The sequence below is a fragment of the Marmota marmota genome, unplaced genomic scaffold, assembly GCF_001458135.2.
Source record: "Marmota marmota marmota unplaced genomic scaffold, marMar, whole genome shotgun sequence".
NCBI classification, from domain to species: domain Eukaryota; kingdom Metazoa; phylum Chordata; class Mammalia; order Rodentia; family Sciuridae; genus Marmota; species Marmota marmota.
Genome location: NW_025999896.1, coordinates 3,000,117 through 3,028,064, shown reverse-complemented (window position 1 = coordinate 3,028,064; position 27,948 = coordinate 3,000,117). Strand labels below are relative to the sequence as shown.

Below are 27,948 nucleotides of genomic sequence, written 5' to 3'. Positions count from 1 at the left end.
TGCAAGAAAGAGAGGAAGAGGAGAGTCACTGGGGTCCTACCATCTCTTCAAGGGCACACCCCCATGACCAGAGGACCTCCCACTAGGCCCCACCTCTTAACATTTCCAACCACCTCTCAGTAGCACCATGGGATAGAGACCGAGTTCCTAAAACAGGGACCTTTGAGGGACATGTAAAATCCTAACTATAGCCAGGCTTGGTGGTATATGCCTGTAATCCCAGTGATTTGGGAGTCTGAGGCAGGAGGATCCCAAGTTTGAGGCCAACTTCAGCAACTTAACAAGGCCCTGCCTGAAAATAATAAAGAAATAAATAAAAAGGACTTGGGGTATAGCTCAGAGGTAAATCACCCCTGAGTTTAAGCCCCAGGATCAAATAAATAAATACACTAGCAGCTGCTCTGAAGATTCACGTGTAAGACTTTACGTGGACATATGTTGCCATTTCTTTGGATTAATACCTAGGAGTGGGATTCCGGTCCTATGGCTTGTGTTGGGTACGATGGGGAATCGCCACCCTGCTCTCCAGAGTGGCTGGGCCATTTTGCTTTCCTTCCCATAATGTGTGAGAGTTTCGGTTGCTCTAGATCCTTGCTGGGACTTGGTATTGTTGGCCTTTTTGTGTGAAAGTCAATCTAGATCACAAGTGATTTCCAAATCTGCACATGAGCCTCAGTAAGGCTCAGAGAGGTATCCAAGACTCTTGGTGGCTCCTTGAAGACTAGGATCCTTTTGACATTTTGTATTGAACAAAAGCGATAGTCATTCCACACGCTGGGTCTAGGAACTAGTAGCTTCTGTGCTGTACTGGGATGGGGTGCGGGGGATTCAGCAATGTCCAAGAGGATCCTAAGAAAAAGGAAGTGACCGAGGAAAAGATGAGCTTTCTACTGTCCTATAGGTGGAAGTTCCCAGACTGCTTCTCCCCACCCCACCCCTACTTATTTTAAATCTAAGCCTCAGAGAGGTTAATTAGCATGCTAAATGTTACTCATCTGACCTGTGGCCTCTTGACTCTTTGCTTAGGGCAGTCAGTGACAGTCCACCTTTGTTTCCAAAAGCATTCTTACTAATGTCACCAGGGCCACAGACTGCCCTGCTGTAGTGCTTGAAGAGTAGAACTTTTGCAAATAGATATACCTGGTCAGGATCATCACATTTCTTTAATTGTCTTGGCCTCGGGTCCACCCCAGGCAGGAGCTGGCTTTAGGAAGGAGCTTGTGCAGGGGGACGATGTCCGCAGCTGGAACCGGAGCCGGTGACTTAATGGGGAGGAGGCGATTCATCAGGACCAAGTACTCCTCTGGAGGCCCTCCCACCCACCCTTAGGGGAAGGGGCCCAGCTGTCCTGGAAGGCTGTGGACATGCTTTTCCAATTGCAGAATACTTCTCTTTCATTTTGAATATCATTTGTTTGGTTGCCACGGCAACGTCAAGTCTCTATTTTCATGCTAACCTGCGTGGTTGCAACTTTCTATATATAAATGCTGCTTTGCACAGTGAATTAGCCGATGCCACTGGGAAGCAGGGGATGTGGAGACAGTAGCAGAAAATGACCAGCGTGTCAGATTTGCATAAGGACAGACTGCGGGGCTGAGGTGAGTGAGAGCCCGGGACAGGGCTGGTTATCTGTGGTATAGATGCTCAAAGATAATTGGAGTGGGTTGAGCACAAAAGTGACCAGCCACTCCTGTGGATGGAAAAGTCTTCCTCAGATAGCCCAGAGCTGGGCTAGGGTTTGGCTCTGCTTTGGAGGGACTCAGGTGACTCTTCTGTTTCCTCTGTGCCTGTCCCCTCCATGCCTGAAGAGAGTCTGTGTTGCATGGGGGACCCAGGTCTCTGCAAAGAAGAGAAAGCCAGTTGAGCAGGGATGGTGTCTCAGATGGGCTCTGTGAGTTACTCCTGGTTGCCTTGGACTTAACCTCTGTTTACTGTTCCAGATCTTGACTTCTTTGATTTTGCTTTTTTTTTTTTCTTAATTCCCTAGTATGACCAGTCCTTGTAGGGACTAAATGGCTCCAAAGGGTCTGGTAGAGTTCTCAGAAGAAACCTGGAAAAGTCTTTGGAAATCAGTAGGTACAGCTGTCTCAGGCTCTCGGAGAGGCAGAAACCCAGAGAGGTGACATACTCTGCCAGATGTCACACAGCCAGTCAGGGAGAGCAAGGGGCTGGGAACCAGGAGGTCCACACAATCTTCTGGCTCACTCGCAGGTGTCATATTTGTGCCCATTCTGCTGTGGGGTCAGGGGAGTGGGCGGGTTACACCTCAGTTAAAGGAGATGCAAACAGGAAGTGCATTGGGAGAGGTTCCTCTCTGGTGTCACTAGTTGGGGAAGCGTAAAGAACATGAGATTATGTAACGAGACCCAGAAGCCTTCTAGAAAAAGCATGGAAGTTCAAATCTAGAGAACTTGGATTTGTGTGGATTCGGCCACTTTCCACCTGTGTGAGAATTTCGTCCACTTTTTCTGAGGCTTGACTTCCCTACCAAAGCATGGAGTGTGCCTAGCTTCTTCCTCCTGCATTGCTATTGTTCACAACCATTGTGAACCTATCAAAGACAGTGTGTGGGTCACCATGGGGCATGATGCACTGAGGGCATCATGGTTTGAAAACCACAAAGCATCCCATAAGTGTCAAGCCATAGCTCTGTTCCCCTGCAGCTAGGGGACAGGGTAACACACCATCAGAGGATGTTGAGTGAGCGAGGGTTTTCCTTAGACTGGGTCTCTAGGTGTGGCATGAAGTGCAGTACAATCATATTGTCACTGGAATATCACATTTGACCATCCTCTTCTACAACATCAAACATTCAGCTAGTACTTTAAGGGTGTTGGCTCCAAAGGCTTGGACCCTCTTCTGGAAATCAGAAAAGTCGTGATCATTGTCTGAGTGCCTTTGAGTGGTACCTGGTCCATGAGAGCTGGGAGATTCAGAATTGAAAGAATGCCCTTCCACCTGGGTGAGTCAAGGGAAGTGTAATAAAGGAATCCTTTATAGGACTTTTTAAATGGAGCTAGAGGCAAAGGAGGCATCCTATAAAAGTCCTGCACCACGAAGTGCATGTATATAGTCAGTGTCGACTAGCATGAAAAACTACGTCCAAGCGCACTCCGTTTGGCAAGAATCAGTGTTGGCTACCTGAATCGTTTGCTTTGTGTATATTTTGGGCCTTGAGGTCAAACGTGCTTTTTACCATGAATTGGACTTTCAAAAAACAAGATTTTTTTTTGAGTTTGAAAACTGCTGGCCTTGGATGCGCCTACTCTCTCTGGAGACGGCTGTTGATTTCTTTTTCAGGGAAACCTTGGTCCCCATAGAAGGGCGAGTGAGGGTTTTGCAGGAGGCTGGAGAATCAGAGGCAGCATCATTTTGAGAAGCTAATATGTTAGCACAAACAGGGACAAGTGGGCCACCTGGGGAAGCTAGAGGTTTGGGGACAGGGAAGTGGTAGTCCCTTCTCCCAGAGGCTGGGGACTATCAGGACAGCAGCCTGTGGGCAGAGTAAGGGGACACCTGTGATTCTTGCAGCAACTGCCACATCACTTTGCGGCCCCAGATCACCTACTCCTGTGTCCCTCAGTGTTTTTAGCTGTAGATCCCTCAGACCTCCTGTGAGGTCCCGATCCAGCACTCCTTCCCACCAGATCTCAGGGTGCTAGCTTCTAGCTGCTCAGTCTTTCTTCCCATGTGAATTTCTGCTCACCGTGACAACTGTGCCATCTCACCTGCGGATCTGGGGACACATGTCTGTCCTTCCCCAGGCTGCCTGGCCTGGCTCACTGTCTCCTCAGTCCCAAGTTCCTGCTCCAGGAGAGACTCCCCCACCCCCATCACTTTCTCTGCTTCCTTCCCCCGATGTTGGTACAACTCTCCTTCCTTAACCAGTTTCCACTTCCTCACACACCTCCTCCCCTTCTGAACCTTCTCAACAGTGACTGAGGCGGACAGACTTTCCAGGGTCCTTTCTACCCCAGGATTCTTATCCTGTGCACAGGTAGCATCCAAATGCATTTACCAGGTGTGCACAGTAAGAGATCCTAGCCAAAAAGCTGAATAGCAGGGTGTAAACTTGCTCATTCATTGATACTCTAGGAGAAGTGGCATTTAATTCTTTAAACTAGAGAATCCCCTCTTCAAATGGTACCCAGCCATTAAATCCAAAGTTCGCATGCTAGTGTCCAGTGGGTAAAATCAAGTGCAGACTGTTGTTGTTGTTGTTTTAATTTCTGTTTTCTTGCCCATGATTTTATTTAAAAATTTTTGAGTTGATGGCCAACATCTTAAAATCATAATATTTCGTATTAAAAATCCAACTTTCCAGCTTCTCTTGCAAAAGTGAGGAGCTCTGGCAACAGAGACCACTGTCCCGCATGGCCACAATATGCTGATGGTGGAGTAGTGAGTTTTCCACTTAGCCGCAATCCCCGCCTATCTCTGCTGATCGCCAGCCAGCCCTGACACACCAATAGTGGGATGGCTGCCATTATTTATTTCATCTGGGATCTTTTTCTTATGGGGAGGGGGGAAAAGTGAAAAACTTCCTGCATCCATGTCCCTGGAAAGAAGGAAAGTAATAGGGCTATGATTTTTTAAAAAAAGTAGTAGTCTATTCCTTTCTGAAAGTAAATTTATCAGTTTCCTAAAGATTAATATTCTAAGACCAGATCTGATCTTCTTTCCCTACCTTCTTCCCTCCATCCTTCCTTCCTTTCTCTTGAAACCAGTGGTTCTCAAAATGTGGTACCTAAACCTGTAGCAGCTGCATCTTGGAGGAACCTGTTAGAAATATGAATTATTGGACCCACAGAGAATTCCCACTAGTATGTGTTCTACCTTGGGATGACTGCTGGAGTTTGAGAACCTCTGTTCTGTTACACCAAGTGTGGGAAGAATGCCAGTGTTTATTATTGTCATTTTCTGTCCTTTTTGAGAGCCAGAAGGGAAGAGAGGCAAGGCTTCCTAGCCAAAGCGTCTCACTCCACTCCACACCCTGCACACACTGAGAGGCAGGAAGATCATTTCATCGGACAGGATTTCAGCAAACCCTAGTCCCTGTTTTGATATCCAACTTCCATCTGTCGATCCCCCTGACACACATTGAAGCATGTCTTACTCATTTCACATTCTGTAACCAAATAGCCCACGGTCATTTATAAAGGAAAAAAAAATTATTTGGTTCTTGGATCCTGAGGTTAGGAAGTTTAAGACCATGGCACCAGAATCCCCTGAGGCCCTCTTTGCCATGGTGGAAATAAGAAAGACAAGAACACGAAGGAGCAATCAAGCACAAGAAAGCCAAACTCGCTTTATAACAAGTCCGCTCTGGGAATAACTAACCCCCTCCAACAATAACGCCAGTCATCCATCTGCGAGGGCTCAGACCGAATCCCCTCTCAAGAATGACATTAGGGATTAAGTTTTCCAAATATGGACTTTGGGGGACGTATTCCAACCATAATCATGAATAAGCTGGTAACTTCCGCTGCCCTGGAAAGATGGCCACTGGGCTGCTGGCCTGTATTCAGGAGCTAGGGGTTTTTAGAATGGATTTTTTTTTTTTTTTTGCAAAATAATATTCAGTTTCTCCCCTCAACCCTCAACTGTACTGGGTTCAAACCCAGAGATGTTCTACCACTGAGCCACATCTCCAGTCCTTTAAGTGAGTTCCAGGGTCTCACTAAATTGCTTAGGGTCTCACTAAGTCGCCCACACTGGCCTCAAACTTGCAATCCTCCTATCTCAGCCTCCTGAGTTGCTAGGTTTACAGACCTGCACCACTGTATGCCCAGGTTAGGTAGAGATATTATACCCATTCTTTAAAACATATAGACAAGAGCCAATCACAGATGTCCATTTTAATTCCAGCTGTGGTTACTCAGACCACTGTTTCATGGGTAGTCACTTGGCTTCCCCCAGCTGCCTATCCCTCTGAAGGCTTTGATCACTTTAGTGGACAGTCTACGCCAGCCAACAAAGCCAATCTTTTCTGGACATATTTACCTGGAGAGCCAAAACCCTGGAGAAACTTATTTTTCAGACCTCAACCACACCATTGAAGATCTTGTACCCCTGGCCCGTTTCATTCATTTGTTATTTGGGGATGTCTGAGAACATTTAAGTCCAGGACCCTTTATAGGGTGGAGTAGATGAAAACATGGGCAGGGTTTAAGTCTACTTCTTGGTCTCTTCTGACCTCCCTCTGCCCTCACCCTCGGTGCCCAGGTGACTTCAGAAAGCCTGGATCACTAGACAGAGTGAGGTGTGTCTCCTGGGCCAGAGAGTTGAGCCCAGCCTCCCAGCATTCAGCCTAGAAGGGAGGCCCTGGGTTGATCATTGAGCCTCTAGCTGCCTGGGCAGGCGCTTTCTGTTGGAGCTCTCAACGCTGCCAGCCCCCAGAACAAAACTGCTTACAGCCACTCAGTGTGCTCAGGGGACAGACACCCTGCTAGGGTGTTATTTCACTTCAGGGGGCTGGTCAGAGCTGTTTGCTGTGAAAATGGTATTCTTGGTACCCTCCCTCTTTAACAACCCAGTTTCTCCCCCCTGGGACCTCTCTCATCAGTTAACGAGGCTCCCTGCTGACAACTAGCTGTTACCTTCCACCAAGAGTCAGATTGATAATTAGGGGTTTGGCTGGCGGTGGCTTCCCGTGTCACTTCTTCCCTGGAGTGCCTGCCTTTGGACAGAAGATTCCTAGGCACTACAGTGGAGCCTCAGGTATGGTGGGCGGGGAGCAACCTGGGGTGAGGAGGAATTGGCACTAATCTTGGAGACAGAATACCAGGTTCTAAGTAGCATGATTATAAAATGAAAATAAGTCCTTCCCTCCTAGGGTGTCCCCTAGTCCCCATCTGATACTGGGTATTAAACCCAGGGACGCTGTACCACTGAGCTACATCCCCAACCATATATATATATATATATATATATATATAATTATTATATAATATATAAATAATATATATATTTATTTTGAGACAGGATCTTGCTGAGTTGCTGTAGCTGTCTTCAATCTTACAATTCTCCTGCCTCAGCCTCCAAAGTCTCTGAGATTACAAACATGTACCACCATGCCCGGCTCCCAGAGTTTTTGCAAGGGTCAAATAAGCTATTCTGTAATAAATTCCTGGTCCACAGTAAATACTACTTTGTCAATTAAGAACAACGAAAAGATAAGATCTCATGGAGAAATTCAGGCAGTGTAATTGACTTTGAGGATATCGGATGGTGAGAAAAAAGAACAACCTAGCCCTTTTCTTATTATTATTCAACTTCTCTCCTTTGGAGGAGCTTGGGGTGAGTAATTGGGGAGTGTTCTCTTGGGGTGTCCTTTCCCAGGGCAGGAGAGTTCCAGTAAAGCTTTGGGAGCCCCCCCACTCTGTGAACATCATCAGGGTCCCGTGTGACGGGGTCTGTGTGTGTTCCTCAACCTGCCTTGCTTTCAGCCCCCCAGCTCTGAAGGCTGCAATATTTCGGCCCAGGGTTTGCTGGTCCCTTCTGATGTCTCTCTGAATTCTGGCTTTGTCTTTCATGTTCCCTTCCTCTTGCTTCTCTGGTCAACCTGCATCCGAAGGTCAGATGGTATTGTTCTGGAGTGTTCTTCACAGACTGATGGGGAAGCCCATGTGACCTGAGTGACAGCCTTGGTGACCTCAGCTCTTGGCTTTTCTCAAAGGTTCTTCAGTAACTTTCAGGGATGAGACAGTGTGGTGTGAAGCTCACACACATCTATCCGCGTTTCTGCCTTCTTATGGAAACTTTATAAAAATTCTGTTAACTAGGTGGTGTCTTTTCATTTTTGTATGTGGAAATGAAAAACAGATGAGGCTTATTGGGGTGAAGTGACATGCCCCATGTTAGGTGACTGGTAAGTTGTGATGGGATTTTTCTTTCTTTTTTTTTTTTTTCTATGCTTGGCTGAAGGTGAGGAGCTCAGCTTGGGAGCACACAGATGGATGTCTGTGGTCAACCGAGTGGTTTACAGGACTTCTGTCTTCTGTTCTTACCCCTGTCCTCACCCCCAGCCCCTATGCACACCTCATTCTGTTAATCCCCATAGCAGAATAGAAGTTAGGGGTTTCTAGAAGGCTCTAGAATCCTCCAGGCCCACTTGTTTGAATGGAGCTTTGCATCTCAATGAGTAGGAAAAAAAAAGGCAGAAGAGGATCTGCCAAAAGGGAAAAAATCAACTGGGTTTGTGACTTCACTCCTCTGTGTACGCAGATGTTTCCTCCCTGGGCCTCCTCCCTCCGCGGGGCTGCAAACAGATGGGAAGTGGCTGGTGGACGAGCCGACAGGGTTGGATGGAGGGGGTCACCTTTTCCAGAGCAATGTGGAGGGCAGCTTGAGAGCAGCCCTCAATGAAGCTTTGGCTTCTGCTGTGCAGTCCGACCACAAGCTTGTCTTCTAGCCATGACGGTGACAGCCACATCAAAGTTTAGAGCAGCCAAAGGACAAGAAGGAGGGGACTCTGCATGGGGACTGGGGAGATCTGGTGTCCAATCCCTGTCTCTGGGCCTTAATTTCCTCATCTTTAAAATATTGATGTGGAATCAAGGGGTCTCCAAGGCCCTTTCCATCTTGGTATTTTTTTTTTTCAAGCCAGCTTTGCATCGGTCGAGAAAGTATTTTTTTTTTTTTATTTTGTTTTTGTTTTGTTTCAAGATAAAGCTCCCCCAGCCTTCTAACCATTCATTGAACCCTAATCTAATAAATAACAATCATTTTAGGAGCAGGCAAGTGAGATGGGATAGGTCAAAGTGGAATTTATGAGCATTATTTAATTTTTTAAAATAAGGCTATTGTCATGCATGAGCTCATAATAGAAACTAAGTTAACAATTTTAAAATGCATTAAAATTAATTGTAGAAAAGTTAAAAAATACAGAAAAGGGAAGTAAGAAGAAAATGGGGGGATTCCTTCTCTTCTTCTCCTTTTTCTTAATGCTGTGTATATTTTTCTCCATAATTGTAATTACCTATGCTTAGAGTTGTATATGCTGATTTGGGGGAGGTGGGAGTTACGTAATTGTAAAAATAATTTTAAGAACTCATTTTAGGGTGGGGATATAGCTCAGTTGGTAGAGTGCTTGCCTAGTATTTGTAAGGCCCTGAGTTCGATAACCAGCATCACCAAAAAAAAAAAAAAAAGAATTTAACTGAAGCTGGGTGTGATGGCGCACACCTATAATACCAGTGGCTTGGGAGGCTGAGGCAGGAGAAGTACCCTTGAGTTCAATCCCTGGTTTAAAAAAAAAATTAACTAAAAAAATGTGTAAATGAAGAAAAACTTAAACACAGTAAAATAAAAACAATTAAAACAATGAGATTCGGAATCGCACAGTACACAGATAAACTTTATTAACATTTTTGTATCTTTCCTTAGTGCCTTATTTGGAATAGGGAGAGCATTATTTTCCATAGTTGCAATCATATTGCATATCTGATTTCCAAAGTAGAACAATTCTTGGAAGATGATAGAAAAAAGGATTTGAGAACACAAAGCACCAGCCATTTGGTGATTTATTAGTTTTTCCTGATTTAAGAAAAAAAAAAAGACTTGGTCCATCTAATAGAATTTTAAACATGCAGAAAGTCATTACTTAAGCTTTTTTGACAAAGAAAATGGTCACTGTGATCCCTGACATAGCACAGCTTGGGTTTATTTGGTGGAGGCAGGAAGCAGAGACTTTTTTTTTTTTTTAATTCTCCCAGCACAGTATCCCCAAAGCTGGAAGTCTCCCATGGTTGGTTGGCATGTGCCAGGACAGAAAGGGCAGGGTCAGTTCTGCCCGCTCCTCACCCGTGACACGAGGCTTCATGCACTGGCCAGTGGGACAGGAAAGACACATATCCTGGTCCTGGTTCTGGAACGGATGGGAGCAAAAAGCAGAATGAATGGAACATTAGAGCTCCATGCTTTTTCCCTGAGCTGGAGAACCCACCAGACTGCACATGGCTTGCTGGGCTTCCAAGCAGAGTTTGGAGTATATTATCTACACTGAGCAAGAAATGACTCACAGATGCATATACATAGTTACTTCCCCCTCATTATCTTCTTGATATTGATTTATCTCTCAGTGCCTAGAGGCTAAGTGGGTGGTGTCTTCCCTTGCCTGCCCAAGAGAGCCCTCCTATGTCTTTAATATATGGTTGTTTGGGTTTGTTTGACAGCACTGGGGACAGAACCCAGGGTTGCTCTACCACTGAGCCATACCCCCAGACCCAGCCCTTTTTAGTTTTTGCTTTGAAACAGGGTCTTGCTAAATTACTGAGTCTCTCATCACTGTGAATAAAGGTATGTGCCACTGTCCCTGTGCCTGGCTAATAGATGAGATAGTAATACAGCTTGGTGGATATGGATGCTTTGAATCACAAACTGTTGGAGAAGCTCATCTTTGCAGCTCTGTTTGTCTCATCTGCATATGTGTATGTTGGAAAGGAAGTGAATAAAATATATAAATATATATTTTTATATGGGTATTTACATGTGTATGTACATATGTACCCATGTGTGCATATTTATATAGATACATATGATCTTAATGGGCTTTATTTTTGGTTCTAGAACTGGGCAGTCATTCCATTAAACAGACTTAAGTATTCAACGACTATTTATCCATCACTCATAGCAACAGACAGAGGAATATCTTTGGTCTGTAAGGCTTGACCTTAGTGAGATTTGACCTTGAGCACTCTCTAACACTTGCCCAGGGACCATCCCAGTCCCTGATGTGGGCACTGATTCAGCAGCAAGGAAAACAATGTCCCTGACTTTATTCTGGTGGGAAGAGCAGGGTACAGGAGAAGTCTGAGGAACGTTTGATTTCCAAGGTAACCTTTTCTCTTGGCCTCTTTGTGTACATGATTTTTGTTCACTTATTAAATCTTTGCAAAATGATTTTTCCCCCCTGGTCTTTTCTAATGAAAAAACTTCTTAAATATCTGCATCTTTTTATTTCTTCACTTTTTTTCTTTGCAGTTTGGGGAACTTTTTACCATTTGCTCGTTAAGTCCCTAATGTCACACCCCTTTATTTCTGGGGGAGGGGATGAAATTAGGACTTTGAGCATGCTAGGCAAGTGCCCTAGCGCCGAGCTACACCCCTCAGCCCCAAGTTTCATTTGTGGGTTTAACTGAGCAGTTTTTAGATAATCCTTACCTCATCCCTTTGCTTCTGAAGGTCACCCCTTTTTATTTTGGCTGTGTTTTTCCATTCTAATTTTCTGTTCCTCTTTCAAAGAGGCCACAAATTCTTGCATTCTGTTAGTTTCCAAGGTTCTTCTGAATTATTTCCTGAGCTGTGCTCTTCCTCTGAGTCGTCCGGATGGTATTTCCTCTCCCTGATTCTATGCATTGTCCCCTTTTTTCCTTCAGAGACATGGAATATGCCAACAGACAGAATGGAGGGACTCCCACTGACCTTGGCCCTCTGTCTGCTTGGGAGAAGGTCAGCTCCCCATCACAGTCACTTACCTGTCGGTCCTGTGATGCACACATCTCTCCATCTGATTCCCACATGCACATGGGCTTCCACCTGGAGATCTGCCCTTTTCCTAACTGCATCTCTGATATTCTGAATTGATAGAGTATGAGAGAAATCGTGATTCCAAGGGTCCTGTCTCTGCACCAGGGCATCTTCCTGCTCTGCTGCGTGGTAGTCATAACTCCTCAGAATGGTGGTCACCCCTCCCAAGCCCCTGGTGTCCCCCTGGGCCAGCTCACCTGGGGAACTGCTGTACCTAGATGGGCGGTGTGGAGGGAAGGCAGCTCTGAGACTGCATCTGTGTAGGGAGGGCTGGTTCTGCAAGGTGTGAAGGGAGAGAAGGTGAAGGCACCGAATGGTGTTTTCTCCTTTTTACAACTTGGCTGTGTTCTGTAAGATTTTTCTCTATTCGCTCCACTGATCTGATGGTTTCTGGAGTGTTTTTCTCAGATTTAGACTATTGAAAAAAAAAAAAAAAGATTGGGTGAGCTTTCTCTTTTCCCTTTTCTTCTTGTTACTAGTTTAACAGCACAATAGCAAATTGACATGGGTGTCCTGAGGATGGCTGTCTGATGCGCCTTGGCCCTAGCTCCTTGCCCCTGTCAGGTGGAGAACATTTTCTGTGTGTGTGTGTGTGTGTGTGTGTGTGTGTTGTGTATGTGTGTTGCTGGGGATGAAACCTAGGGCCTTACACATGCTGGGCAAGCAGTCTACCACAGAGATTCATTCAGCCCTTGTCCCTTTACCATGCAAATCTGCCATCTCCCTTTATTGATCCCCATAACTTCCTAATAATGATTCAGATGCTCATTCCAGGGACCATGGCTGTGTGATCTGCAGGGAATTCAAGTTTGGTTTTCTGGGATTCCCTGGAATCCCAGATTCTTGGGAACCCTGGAAACTGTTTTGTGGATGCCACATGCATGGTACTTTTTGTGCATAGTCTGAGGCCGTGTTTCTCAAAGTGTGCCTCGTTGACAACTGAGGACCCACCAGATAATTTTAGATGGTGTTGAGATCACCGCTTTTATGAGATATTTATTTTATTGGGCAACAGAAAAAAAAATAATAAAACAACCAAATCAGATGTGAGATTTCATAAATATTATTACTTAGGTCTGGGGCTAGATTTAAGTTGGATGTAAGTCAGTTAAAAAAAAATAATTAAGTAGGCTAGGGATGTGGCTCAGTGGTAGAGCATGTGCTGAGCATGTGCTGAGCATGTGCAAGGCCCTGGGAAAAAAAATTAATCCCAAGCATGGAAAAAAAAATTAAATCATAGTATTGCTGTTGCACCGCGATGGGGCCCATTGTGACAATAGAATGTGAATGACTGAAGTTTGGGAATCCCTTAGAATTGGGGCTGTGAAGAGCTCTTTTAATTGGACTGCCATATGAAGAAATTTTACAAGGATCTTTGGATTCTACCATGATAGAAACTGACTGCCCCAATAGGAGCCATCTGCTCAGGCCATCCCCGGACCTGAAGCTGCTCCCACGAATGGACCTGCCCTCTATCTTGCCTTCTTTTATAATGCATCTTAATAATATCTCCCTTCTCTTTCTGTCCACCTGCTCTCTAGCTCCTGTGTGTCTGTAGTCAGTTTCCCTGCCCATCTCTCCTCCATAGTCCTCTTTCCAAGATAAACGAACTCACCCTCCCCATATCAGCATTTTCTTGGAAATGATGAACTACTCATTTCTTGCTGTAATCCCCCTGGTTTAGTTTCGGTGACTGATTCTCTGCAACCACATCCATTCATTTCCCCACATCTTCCCTGAGTGTCAGAAACTGGTCCAGGTGCAAAGGGGAAAGAATGAACACCTGGGCTCAGGGAGTGCTACTTGGAGTAACAGAAGTCACAGAAGAGGGAGGGATTGGCCCAAGGAACATCAAGAGAGTTCTCTCACTGCTTAGGTGAGAACATGTCTCAAGTTCAACTCTCTCCTTTATACTCTTATGAACGCTGAGTAGACCTGTTTGGATTTCACCACCTTCTCTGTGCAGTTGATGCAGCTCCATGTGCCAAGGGCCAGACCAACCCCCACTGCCCACTGAACACCTTGAACATGGACTTAGAGTCAACACGCTCCACCACATCCCTGTGTGTGGCTTCCCCGCTCTGGCTGGCTCTCGGGGTCCCTGGTCCTCACCTCTTTCTTCCTATGGCTCCTTATCTCATCAGTTACCAAAGCTTATTCTGCTTCTTGCATCATGTTCCTGGTACCAGGGTCAAGCCCTTCTTTTGTGTCCCCGGCTCTGAGGCCAATTCTTTATCTACTGACAAGCCTCCCTTGATCCTCCCAGCCAACAGGGATCCCGCCCTCCTCCGGATTCTGAAAGCTCTTATTGTCTCCTGACTTATCCCTTGGCATTGGTTACAATCTGCCTTGATAGTTTTATTTTTTTCTTTTCTACTTCTGTTTGTGACTTATCTTTCAAATTTTAGAAGTCAGGACCGACTGGAATACTTGCCTCCATCTTCCATAGCAGTCAGGAAAGAGCAGTTAACAGCTGTTCGTTGGTTGATGGGTCATGTAGCCAAGAGGCCACACTTGCAGGGAGGAGATGATCCTTGAGACCCTGTACCCTGGAGAGGGCACAGGCTGATGAATAATTTTTCCCTTCATGACTACGAAGCCTTTAGAAAAAGTGAGTCATCGCCATACCCAGATGTTCTTTCTTATTATCATTACAGGACAACACGATTCATCCTAAGGAGGACAAGGGCCTACAGAGAACTTGGTCTATTTTGGTTGATAGCTTTCAATTCCTTGGAAACAAAGTAAGGGGGCTGGTCTTCTCTGACTCCATTAAACTCAGGAAAATTTGACTTGGTGGAAATGATCGTCAGTCTTTTTCACTTTGGGATCATGAACTTCCTGCTGTCGTTCATTTGTATGTGTGGCCCCCGAAAGGCGAGACCTACCTATTTGCAGAGGCCAAATGGAGAGGTCATTAGTATACTTTTCACAGTCAATTCTAATGATAGAGGACCATTAACAAAACAGAACTCAAGTGGCTTATGGGTTGAGGTGCCAAGAGGTACCCCTCCAATAAACCCGTTACAATGTATTTGTGAATCTTTCATTTCCTAAGGGATTAACGTTGGGGAAGCCAAAAAAATGAATTGTCTGCAGGACTGGTGTGTTCTACTTGGCCCTGGCCAGAGCATATTAGCTTCCTAGTTTATAATGGCCCAGAGAGGTCTCTTGCCCTTGACCAGGGCCATGTTGGAGTTTGCAAGGGTGACCATTGCTGTGTAACCAGTAGTGCTAGATTACCGTATTGTATCTGTTCATCTGTGTGGTGCTACTGTTAATGCTGAACAGTTTTAAAACCAAGAAGTCATGGACTGTGAAAGCTTCCATGGCCATTTTAATTCCACAAAGCCTGAAGGACTGAAGGCAAAGGTTTCCTCCATCTAGGATCAAATGCAAGTTTGCTTTTATCTTCCTGTGGGTGAGCGGGATTCCAAGAGCGGAAAGGGACCTTGATCCTGTCTGTGCATTTCTGGCCTCAAAGGTGAGGGTGTGGGTTCCCCATCAGCATCCCTCCCACATTTCAGAAAGAAGATACCAATAACTGCTACCGGTGGGAACCCCACCTCTGGATGCACTGCCCACCTCCTCTTAGTGGCTGGCTTGGGGCCATTTGACAAATGCAAGAAGAGCGTTTCTTTTTCTTTTTATGATGGAGGCAAGAGGAGAAAGGAGATTGCCTCAAAATTACTTGCTCTGAGTCTCTTCTTCCCATTTATATATCCTGGGACTACAATGAAAAATTTTTTAAAAAATTGAGCGCATTGTAGTTAAACATGATATGGGGCTCATTTTGATATATTCATAAATGTATGTAACAGTTTTCTCCATTTCAATCCCCAACACTATCTCCTTCCCTCCTCTTCTTCCCCCCCCCCCATCCCCTTCCTCTATTCCATTGGTCTCCTATTTATTTTCTAATTGGTACATTATGATTATATAGAAAACTGGAATGCATTGTGATATAGTCAGGCATGCACTTAGCCAACTGGGTGATGCACTTAGCCAACTGGGTGAGCTTTATCCTCAGTTCTTCTCCTTTGCCTCCCCTCCTCCCTCACCCTTGGTCCCCAGCTTTGTGGCACTGATGCTTCTTCTATGATGAAATTTTGCAAAGAACAGCACTGATGATGTCTCCTCCCCTGCTCAGTACCCACTGTTGCTTTCTTCTTGCTTATAAGAGAGAGTTGGCATTTGCATTTCTTTTCACAAACAGACCTACCTTCGTTTTAGTACTAGCCTATTTGTGTGTGTGTGTGTGTGTGTGTGTGTGTATTTGGTACCAGGGATTGAACTCAGAGGCACTTAACCACTGAGTCACATCCCCAGACCTTTTATTATTATTATTATTATTATTATTATTATTATTATTATTATTTTAGTTGTAGTTGGACACAATACCTTTTTTTAAATTTATTTTTATGTGGTGCTGAGGATCGAACCCAGTGCCTCACTTGTGCTAGGTGAGTGCTCTACCACGGAGCCACAACCCCAGCCCCACCAACCGTTTTTATATTTTATTTAGAGACAGGGTCTTGCTAAGTTGCTGAAGCTGGCTTTGAACTCAGGATCTTCCTGCCTCAGCCTCCTAAGCCACTGGAATTATAGGCATGTGCCACCCCACACAGCCTCTTCTGATTTTTTTTTTTTTTTTTTTTGCTCTCCTACTGGCCACATGGCTTGGAGTATCATCCCTTGACCTTCCTTCCTGATCCATTTCCTCTGTTAAATGCAGATAATTATTTCCCCTGTTGATTTGTTGACATCAGATTAAGTGACATCAGATATGTGAAATTCACAACAGCTCCCGGCCCAGACTGAGTGCCTAATAACAGGTCCCCGTGGCGTTCTTAGAGCAGATGAGAGCCCAAGAATTAGATAGGGGGACGTAGAGTCCCCCAAGCGACCATGCCGATGGCTTTGAGGAGGAAAAGATGAGTGCTGTCACAAGGCGTGGAAGAGAGAACATCAGAAAAGCAGGGTACAGTTTGGAAAGCCAAGAGTTGATGTGTCTGTCAAAGGAGAGGCTCCCCTGTGACCCACCCTGCGCATGCCACGTCCCTAAGCAGAAGAGCCCACGATTCACAGGGTGCTGGCCATGTTGCCTCAGTTTCCCCAAGATTGCACACAAAACAGAGCATGGGGAATCCTGCTGTAGATGCTCAGCCTCCCTTTCTGGTCTGGCTTTCCAGGGCCCCTCACCAAGAGGCTGAGTGACTTCCCTCTGCATACACATTTCCCTGGAGATTCTGCCTGCATGTATCTCACAGATTGGCTTAAATAAATGTCCCCAGGTCCCTTGATTTAAACCATCTCTGTGTCCCAGACTTTTTTTTTTTTTTTTTTTTTTTTTTTTGCGGTACGATACACAACGTAACATCTGCTGTCTTCACCATTTTTGGATGTCTGGTTCAGTGACATCAAACATATTCACGTTGCTATGCAGCTGTCACCACCATTACCCACAGAACTCTTCCATCTTGCAGAACCAAAACTCTGTCCCCATTAGACACTAACTCCTCATTCTCCACCTCCGAGCCCCCAGCGACCACATTTTACTTTCTCTCTCTATGAATTTGACTACCTGAGACCTTCATATAAGTGGAATCATACTGGAGTTGTCTGTTTGGACTAGTTTAATTCACTTAGCATAATGTTAAGGTTTATTCATGTTGAATCCTAAGGTTGGTTCATGCTGAAACGTGCCAGAATTTCCTTCCTTTGTAAGGCAGAATATTCCGCAGTGTTTATCATACCATATCTGATTTATCCATGCATCTATCAATGTCTCCTTGGGTTGTTTCCACCATTTTGCATTGTGCATATAATGTCACCATGAGCAGGTTGGCGGTGTATAAATATCAGTTCTTTGCAATATAAACCCAGAGTGGAATTGTTAGACTATAGGATGATTCTGTTTCATTCCTTTTTTTTTTTTCTTTGAGGGATCACCATGCTTTTCCCCTGGGGGATGCACCATTTTACATTCCCTCCAATAATGCACAAGGGTTCCAATTTTTCAACATCCTCACCAACACTTGTTCTTGTCTGGTTTTATTTTCCCATATTTTTTCCTTGGTGAATTATAATTGTATTTTCTGTCTTGTTGATAGTAGCCTTCCTAAGGGATGTGCAATAATAACTCATTGTGGTTTTGATTTGCATTTCCCTAATGAATAGTAAATGCTGAGCATCTTTTCATGAGCTTGGAGGGCATTTTTACATCTATTTTGGAGAAATGTCCTTGCTTAATTTTCAAGGGGCTATTTGCTTTTCATTGTTGAGTCTAGACTTCTTCTTGGGCTCAGGGAAATTGAGGCTCCTCACCTTCCAGCCATTGATGATAGTAACCGCAAGAATACCTGCTTTTACTGAGCACTTACATCTTCCTCACACTATGCTGAATGTTTATAGCCTTTTGAGAAAAAAGAAAAAAGTGACTATCTCCATTTCACACTTGAAGAAATTAAATCCACAGGCCTTGCCCAAGGTCTCCCAGCCTATGAGCAATGATTTTTTTTTTTTTTTTGATGGTGGGGATGGAACCCAGGGCCTCGTGCATACTCGGCAAGTTCTCTGCCACTGGGGTACACCCCCAGACCCAACTTATGAGTAGTGAGACAACTATAGCTTAGTCCTTGTCTGACTCCATCCATAAATGGGAGACTTGATTCCTTAGCCCCTAACCAAGGAACAGCTGTGAAACTGCTTCATAAATAACAGTTCTTCCATATGCTTTTGAGAAGCAGTGTCATATAAAAAACCACAAAGACCTAGGGACCTCAATTTTTCTGTAAAGCCATATTTCATTCTTTACAAGGATTAGTTTCTAAAATCCCAAAGGTTCACCTCTGAGAGTAATCACAGAAATAGATGGAACTTTAAATGCTGAATCTTCAGCTACCCCAGAAGGCTTCTAAATGGAAGATGATGGATTCAGCCAGGATCCAGACATAAACTCAGTTCATTGGTGGGTGCTATATTGCTGTCTGGGCCTAATCCTTTCTTCACTTGTAACTTACAATTTTGCGATCCTCCAGCCCTGTTATCTGGACCACGTAGCGTTACCCGCTCCTTTGCCTTGGGTTTGTCCAGGTTTGGTGGTTGAAAGGACAAAGCGAGGGCCCAGGCTGCAAACCCACATCTTGACCTCTGGGGGCACCAGATGAACAGCCCTGGACAGGTCTCAAACAACAGGTCTTTGGGGGAAACATTCTCCATTCTTTTTATGTTGGCTTTTATCTGGCCTTGGGTTCACACAGCTGGGGCCCTGGTCAGGGCCAGAGCCAGGGCCAGAGCTATGACTTAGTGTTGGGAAGAAATTGGCAGAAACATTCCCCAGTGGAGTTTGGGTAGGCCCCAGGAGTCCCGCCTAAAAATGCAGTGGACAAAGCTGCCCTTGTCCACAGGCCGAGGGGTGGGAGGCATCTGGTCAGTGACACAGGCTTGGCCATTGTATGCCCTGACCTCAGCCAACTTTTTCTTTTAGCTGAGAAAGGGAAAAAAGAGTGAAAGGGAGGGGGAAAAAATGAAGTCCTCCAGAAACTTTGCATCTGGAAAGTCCAGAATGAGTTGTTGATTTCCCAACAGACGCTGGAGCAGATTTGGAAGGAACTATGCAATGTAGTGGGTTCTTTGTGCAAGAACAGCTAAGAGAAAAGCCACAAGAACATCCTCCGGGGTGCCCAGAGCACAGACCCTGGGGTAGCTGCTTGTCAGCCTCATTTCTCGTAGAGGGTGACATGGAAAAGAAGCTGGCCAGAACCGGGCTCTGAGTCTAGGGCTTCAGACCAAACCTCAGTCTCTGGGTATAGCAACCCCCCAAGAGGATCAGCCGTTCTTCAATGGTAAGGATCAAACCTGCTTGTCTGCAGGTATGGGCTCAGGGCTCAAATGTCCTTCTGTGCATATTTCTCAGATGCCTTTGACGTTTTAAAGAGGCCATTCTGAAAACCTACTGAGCTTTGAAGGGTTGGGGATCCTGTTTGTCTGGGGGTACCTTTCTCGGGCCTATGGTGTGAACAGGGAGAAGAGACAACATGGGTCACTGTGTAAGAAATCAGGAGAGGATGGGAGGAAGAGAAAGGTTTAAGAAGGGGTGTTTGCAGAGGGAAAGGTTCCCCCGGGAGCAGTACAGTTGCGGGTCTAGGGCAGAGAAGCAGAGTATTGATGTGGTTGATAGTCTGGGAATAGAGTGCAAATCTTGCTCCCTCAACTTTTCCAAACATGAAATTTAGCTTCTGCCTGTGTATCTCTGTTGCCCACCATGGCCCCATTCTACCTGGGGCGCTATGAGGTACAAACTCTTGGGGAAGATTATAAGATGCTACATGAAGACTAGGGGGAGCTATTGGAAACCTCAGAAGGTAGTGGAGTATCTGCCCAGTAATAGACTATGGTTCCAAGCCTAGCTGAGGCTTCTTTCCAGTTTGGGAGTGGCAGCTGCCACAGTAGAAGTTCTTCTGAGACTTAAGTATAGAGCGACCTTGTTTTGCCACCAGAAATTTAGACATTCCCTTTCCTGGACAAGAGAGACCTCTCATCAGTTTAGACTTTTGGTGCTCATGCTGTAAAGGCTCTGTACAACTGAGAGGTCCAGTTTGTATAGAAAGGTGAGGGTATTTCTGCCTAGAATCTTCCTCCACCTCACTGGACCAGTGAGCCTCTGCGATTTTGGTGTGGCTTCCGAGAAAGGCCGGGAGAAGGGAGATGGTGCTTGTTATCCAGGAGCGTCCTCCAAAGGGCCAGTGGACCTCCTAGGAAACACCACAGCAGAGCTTCTTCAAGGTTAATGTGGCACCATGGTGCATTCCAATAATCCCAGCTACTCGCTCAGGAGGCTCAGACGGGAGAGTAGCAAGTTCAAGACCAGCCTAGGCAATTTAACAAGACCTTGTCTCAAAATAAAATAAAATTAATAAAAGAGTTAGGGATGTAACTCAGCGGTAGAGCACTTGCCTAGCAAGTGCAAGGTCCTAGATTCAATCCCCGGTACTGCCCCCCCCCCAAAAAAAAAGGTTAATACGCATCTGGATTGCCCAAAGTCCTCACAATGCAGATGCAGTGCTGGGTATAGCCTGGGACTCTGTATTTGTAGCCCATACCCCACAGGATTCCTGTTCTGCTGGTGCAGAGGGCTATCCTTGGAAAATCCTTACTATGAGGAACACAGATCAGTCCATCAAGTTCTGACCAAGTCACAGCTGCCCTGCAGCTGCTGCTGTGGGTGCTCGGGGTACTTTTCAGGTCTGTCTGCGTGCGGATGGTGCATGGTGGTTTTTTTGGAGAAGGAGGGAATAGCAAAGAAGATGAACACTGAAAGACAGGAAAGGAGCTGGAAAGAGCCCAAGAAGTCAAGCTCTTGACCGTGTGGGGCATGTGGGGTGCCCAGGCCATGGGTGGGGTGTGCCCAAGCTGATGTGGACTGTGTGTTTGGGCTATAATATGACAGGTGAAGCAGATGTACTTCCTGCTAGCAGGAAGAACCAAAAAAATTCCACTGGAGCCTATCTGGGGTGTGGGCAGGTGAATTCTAACGTAAGAGTATAACAGATGTTGGACACAGAGACAGAAGCCCAGCATGCGGGGCAGGAATCAAGTTGCTAGGCAAATAGAGCTGGGATCTTGAATGTGGCTCTAACAGGGAAACATGGACACAGGCCTATCAGGACTATACTCCCTGTGGTGAGAGGTAGGATTCCAGGTGTCTGGGGCCTGGGCAGCATTTCAAGAGTGGTCTGTGCCTCCAAATCACATCTACACTTGAATGTGACATTTTTTTTCCTCCTACAAAAATGGCATGCCCTTAAAACAGATATATTAATGCTAACATTTAGAATCATTGAGTATTAGGAGATATATATATATATATATATATATATATATATATATATATATCCCACAGAGACCATCTGGTCCAACTTCTGCATTTAAGCAATGAGGAAATGGGGGCCCCTTAGCAGAGATGCAGCGGGTTGCTTAAGATCTCATAGCAAGACCGAAGTGGCTTCCAGTCCTGGCCCCCGGGTCCCAATTCATATCCTGTGTCCTTCTCACATTGCCACAGCACCATGCTAGCTCCCGAACCTTGGCTGTCACCCTCTGTGCATCAGTAGCAGAGACTCCAATAGTGCAGCCAAATTGGATTGGCTGCAGTGCACCCCTGACTGACTCAGAAACTGCTGTAGCCCCCATGAGGCTTCATCTCCCTCTGGGGCTCCTGGTTCAGAACCAATTAGGAGCATCTCTTGGAGTCAGAAGACTTTGATCAGGATGACTGGGAACACAGGCTGTTAGAGCTGCAGAGTTAACCAGAAGTAACTCAAGTGAGTCTCCATGGTGAGACTTGCTACTTCCATTTCTTTTTGGTGCCTGTGGGTTGCTACAGCCCACAAGGAGCAACCACAAAGCCAGGCCAACTGGATGGCAGGCCTGGGTGGGCGGGAAGACAGAGCCACCCATCTTTATGCTCTAATGAGCTCCCATCCGCCTTCTGTTAAAAACGACACCAACTCCCTGAGGAAGCCTGCCTTTGCCCCCCCAGAGCATCTGCACAGAGTGGCTCTATCTCCTGCCCTTGAAGTCTCTTTCTGGTAGGTCGTTGTTTTGCATGTGATGACAAGCTAGCAACTTTCAACTGCCTTCCTGATTTCCTAACAAATTCTTCTATTATTATCATTATTATTATTATTTAATATATTTTTATTTTCAATTCATGCACAATAATTGCACACACTCATGGGGTACAATGTGACATTTCAGTACGTGTATACAGGGTGTGTTGATCATATGAGTGTAATTGGTATATCCATCACCTCAGACAGGTTGTCATTTCTTTGTGTTGGGAACATTTGAAATCCTGTCTACTAGCTGTTTTGAAATATCCAATTAATTGTTGTCAACTCTATTTATCCTACTGAGCATTGGAAGTTATTCCTCCTACCTAACTGCGTCCCTTTACCTGTTCACCATCCTGTCTGCCTCCTCCTCCTCCTTCCCCACACATTTCCTGGGCTCTGCTTCTTTGAAATCAAATTTTTTAGCTACCACATATATTTCTGAATTTCTTAAATCCATTTTCACTGGAACAACGCTTGGTAATTTGGGTTACAGGTTTTCGGCAGAGGCACAACAACTATAGAAAAATGCCAGAAATATTCAGAAAGGGGTAGAGGGGCTTGTAGCTTTATGATAAAGGAGAACTTGGGAGGGTAGTATATATTTTCTGTCTGTCTGTCTGTCTCTCTCAGTACTAAGTGTTGGCAAATCTCTCTTCTTCTCAGACTTTCACCTTTGCAAAGGGAAATTTGACCAGGAATCATCTAGATGGGTCTCACCCTACCCGGAGCTCCCTGGGGAGATCATTAGAAGTGAATAGTCCTCAAAGTGTCTTTTAAAAGTGTCTTCTAAGTTGGATACAGTGGTGCACAACTCTAATCCCAGCTATTCTGGAGGCTGAGGCAGAAGGATGACAAGTTCAACTGGGCTACTTAGTGAGACACTGTCTCCAAAAAAGAAAAGAAAAAAGTCTTCTAGAACATGGTAATAATTGATGCCATTATAGATACAAGCTAGCATAGAAAAGCTAGGATGTATTTCAAGAACTTTTACCTTCAAGAGAAATGATAACCTCTAGCCCAACTCCTTTAAACAAATCAGGACATGTCAGCACAAATTGGCCATAACAGTGACAAAAAAAGAGAAGAATTCCCAAGAAGTCGGCCTCCTTGTGCAGACCTGACACCGTAGCCACAATGTTGAATCCTGATTTGGGCATGTATTTCACGTCCAGTTTTGTTAGATCATTTTATGTTATTGATGTCTCGGCATTTCTTTCCCACCAATTTCAAGTTAGATTTGGCTGAGGAAATGGACGAAAATGGACCTAGACTAAAAGATTTGAGGCCTACTCATTTGGGAAAAACATGCAGTTTAAAACAAAACAAAACTAAATGAACGTTTCATGATCATTTGTGTTTCTTATCAGGAGCTCTCTGTCAACCTCATTTTTTTTTTATGTTGACTGCTGCTTTTGCAACTGAGCTGAGCACCTAAATGCTTTGAAATTTCCCTTGTGGTGGTGTTAGGCTCCATCACGAAAGACATCCCCTGGGTTCTGGAACCTCAATGCTTGAGGGCTGGCAGCCCCTTCACTTTTACAGATGAGGAAACAATGTGCCCAGACATGCTATAGGAAATGCACACATGATAGCTAGTTGTCTGTAACAACACTTGAGAATTGTGCTTGCTTTCTTTTTATTTTTTTTTTTTTGGTATGGGGGATTGAAACCAAGGATGATTTACCCCTGAGCTACATCCCCAGCCCTTTTTACATTTTATTTTAAGATAGCGTCTCACTAAGTTGCCCAGGCTGGCCTCAAACTTGCCATCCTCCTGCCTCAGCCTCCTCAGTACTGGGATCACAGGCTTGTGTCACCAAGACCCACCTACACATATATACTTTCTACTAATGCTTTTGCCATCCTGAATTGGAGGTAGACTCTAAGAATGGTCCACTCTATTTGGAAACTTCCAGAGAAGGAGTGGGAGAGAAAGAACCCACATTCTTCAACTGTGCATCAGGAAGTGGGACGTTCAAACTGAATGTCTGTGTTAATCAAAGTCTGGTGCTATGGCTTAGATGTGGTTTCATTGTGTCTCCCAAAGGCTCATGTGCTAGGATCTTGGTCCCGAGTGTAGACATGTGGAGGTGTGAGACCCTTTAAGAGGCAGCAGTGAATGGAAGGGGGATAGGTCATGGAGCCATGGACCTCAGATGAGATTAATGCTGGCCTCTCTGAGTGAGCTCTCATAAAAAAAGAGGGTTGTTCTAAAGCCTATAAAGCAGGGCCACATCACATGTTTGGTCTCTTCTGTTGCTGCTGATTCCCTTCCTATTTCTGTTTCTCCGGTGTTGTAACTCCCATTCCATTTTTCTTGGACCTCCCAAACCTGTGAGCTCAATAAACCTCTTTTCACTATTAAGTGCACAGCCTCAGATATTTTTTACAGCAAAGCAAAATGGACTCATACAGCTGGTGAGCAGAGTCACTCGGGTTTTCTGGCTTTAGAAGCTACCAGACGCAGACTGCTTTGACCCTTTTAATTGCATTGAAGTATCAGGACCAACAGACCTTAGCACTGGAACAAAGCAGGAGAGCTTTCTCTGGACTTTCCCAGCCCAAACTTCAAGCTCTGGAAACAATCCCTGCTTCCCATCCTATTTAGGAGCTCTGTTTTCCTGCCCCCTCACACCTATGCACATTCTCTCTTTGGCTCCTGTAGCCCTGAAACATAGTGTAAGGCCTTCAGGTATCTGCTTTAAACCTCTGTAAGAGGCTGAAGGAGTGACACTGATATTCAGTGTCACAATCACGCTGGTAGGTCAATGCTGAGATCCTTCCAAATGATGCAAAAGACACAGCAAGCAACTCTCAGGTCCCTGTCATGCTGTAGTGTGTCCCAGGACAGATGCCACCAGCAAAAAGGATCAGCCACCTCAGATACAAGAAGTACGTGGCTGTTCAGATTTCTTGCATTATCTATTAATTGGCCCCTCTATCTTCTATCTGCAGATGCAATGACCATAAAGATCTCTTTCTCCAGGGTCAGAGGAGCAAATCTCACATAAAAGGCGTTTCTTTCCTACCCTGGGCTCCTTGACCTCTAAGGCTTTTGAAGGCTGTGAAATGGCTTCTGACCCAGGAGGGGGGCATTGGACTCATCCTTTCATTTTGCAGGATCACTTGCAAATCTTTTCATCAGTCTTGGTCTCCCTGGAGACCCCATGTTTTCTAACTTAGCAAATTTCCCTGCGAGGATTGACTTCCTGTCTCCTTGCTGCATGGACTCCATTGTAATGGTGTTCATCAAAATTCCTGGTTAACCAGATCACTCCATTCCTTTACAGGGTCAGAAAATAGAGACTATTGTTCTATGTCCTCTCCCTGCCCAGTCCTGAGAAACATCCCCAGTGAGTAGATTGGCTCTCAGGGAGGCACTGGGGGCTCACAGATGGACATGCAGGGTGGCCAGAAACCTCACTGAGCCTACCAAGATCAAGACGGGTCTGGAATATCCTAAGGGCTGTAGCTTTAGGTCTTTGGCTGGCAGATTTTCAGGTACTGGGAGAAAACTTCTATGGCCCTAATGTCTACATCTTGTGGTGGGGCACCAGTAACAACCTCAGTGTGAGGCTGTCTCCCACTGATTCAGAGACACAGAACAGTGATGGGTGAGGACGTGAGGGAAAGAGACTGATTGAGTGTGGAAGAGCAGGGCAGATGCTTTGTGGGAACTGGAGTTTGCAACCCCGCTGGGGGAACTCAACTTAGGCACCCTCTGGGCCCTCTTATCTACCATCGAGGAAGCCTTTGGGGTAGAGAGGTCAGACATGAGTCAGAGGAAAAGTCACACCAATGAGATGTGGTTTACTGCTACCCCAGCCATTGTGACCCCATCCATCTACACTGGGCAGTGAGGCTAGGTCTGCAGACACTTGGATTATACCAAATTTGGAAGAGTTTCTGGGGACATTGGCCTTGACGTGATTAAAGCCTGGTGGGGGAAGTTCCTTTTATGGATTCAAAGAGGCAGCTTGGCTGAACAGGTTGTTTCTCATAAAGATTCGAGGGTGTATGTGAAGGGTTCTGGCCACAGTTACTGATGAGCTGGAAACAGTTACTGAGAACTTTATAGCTAGAGGAGTAGAAGGAAGAAAGTGGACCCTTGTGGCGCTCTGTGGCTTCTTATTGGTAAGAGCCAAAGGTGAGTCTTATGCAGTTGACCTCTTTTCTCACATGGCACCAACCAGAAAGGCTCACGGGAAGTAGATATGCTCAGACACAGGCCCGGAGATGGCCACAGTCTTCACTGAGGGCTTCTTTGAACTTTGGCTCTGGAAACCTAGTATGGGCTTATAGAATAAGTGGGACAAGTGAGGTCTTGAGAAAGCTCTGTCTTGCTACTGAGTTATCCCTCAGCCTGAAAGTACCCCAGCCTGTCCACCTCAGTGGATTCTAGGGCTGAGAATTTCCTATGGAAGCTGGTTGTTCATGGGGCCAGAAGAAGGAAGGTGAGTGTCACCCAGTGCCAGGATCTTTGCTGTCTGGGATCCCATTCTTTTTGTTGTGTTCCCTCTGGTTGGGAAGCTCCAGTCTCTGAGGAAGAGACAAGTGCAGACACTAAATGTCAAAGGACAGAGGAGGGAGCCACCTGGGCGGGTATCTGATAGTTTCAACAGGAGGAACGAGAGGACACAAAAGATATTTCTTGATTGGAATGATGTCTTAGTTCATTTTGTGTTGCTATAACAAAGTACCTGAGTCTTGTTGCTATATTAAAAAAGAGGTTTATTCAGCTTATAGGTCTGGAGGTCTGAAAGGATGTCACCATCACTGGCTTCTGGTAAGGGCCTCATGCTGCCCCATAACATGGTAGATGGTGTCACATGATAGAAGAGTAAGGTAGGGGGGGAAGAAAGGCAAGTCACAGGGTGAAAGAATCAAGAGAGCAAGCTGAAAAAGCTGAATTTGCTTCACAACAATGTTTCCAGTCCCAAGAGACCTAATCCATTCCCAAGAGACAGGCATTAATCCCTTCCAGCAATGGTGCCTCCAATTACCTAAGGATCTCCCACTAGGCTCCGCCTCTTAAAGGTTCTACCCCTCTCAACACCATTACACTGGGGACCAAGCTACCTGCACATGAACCTTCAGGGGAACAAATCACAGTGTCAACCACATACACACCATAGTATATAAGACAGAAGAGCAGTTCCATCTTTCTTGGTATCTTATTTTTATTCTCTCTTGCATTTAATCTTTTCAAGTATTATCTGGAATTCATGAGCCAAGGCACCATGTCATATTTTTTACAGTTTCTGTAATGAATGGTGAGTTGTACACACAATTCTATAGCTGGCTTTATAATTATTAATGCAGTTTTTGGTACATTACTTTCAGTATTCAGCCTTGGTTCTTTTGACCGTGACTTCTTCATTCTTTACCTGTGCGTGTCTTAATCTTTCAGGAACTTGAAGTCCATCTTTTAAGTACAGTTGGCTTTGAATCCATAGGTTCTACATTCACAGATTCTACTATCTGATTGGGAATATTTGAAAAGCAAATTATGTCATTTTTTTTTTTTTTTTGCTAGCAGGGATTGAATTCAGGGGCACTCACTCACTGAGCCACATCCCTAGCCCTATTTTGTATCTTATTTAAAGACAGGGTCTCACTGAGTTGCTGAGTGTCGTGCCATTGCTGAGGCTGGCTTTGAACTTGCGATCCTCCTGCCTCAGCCTCCCGAGCCACTGGGATTACAGGAATGTACCACCGTGCCCAGCAGAAATTGTGTCTTAATACTTAACATGTACAGACTTTCTTTCATTATTACCCAAACAACACAATATGACTATTT

The 27,948-nt window shown here is 45.2% G+C and overlaps 1 protein-coding gene across 8 annotated transcripts in view; it reads left to right on the top strand.

Annotated features, from left to right (window-relative positions):
- Gas7 (growth arrest specific 7) overlaps positions 1-27,948 on the top strand; it is a 235,109-nt gene that overhangs the window by 109,011 nt on the left and 98,150 nt on the right. For 2 of the 8 annotated variants that reach the window (XM_048798074.1, XM_015504483.2), the window contains exon 1: positions 1,447-1,598. The exons of 4 other annotated variants lie outside the window; for them this stretch is intronic. Coding sequence is in view for 1 of the 4 variants with exons in the window: in XM_015504484.2 (XP_015359970.1) it covers positions 19,374-19,376 (3 nt within the window). In the remaining 3 variants the exon portion in view is untranslated. Of the gene's footprint in view, positions 1-1,446; positions 1,599-18,954; positions 19,377-27,948 lie in introns of those variants that run through there. 2 more of the 8 variants (XM_048798075.1, XM_015504484.2) reach the window with 2 other exon arrangements.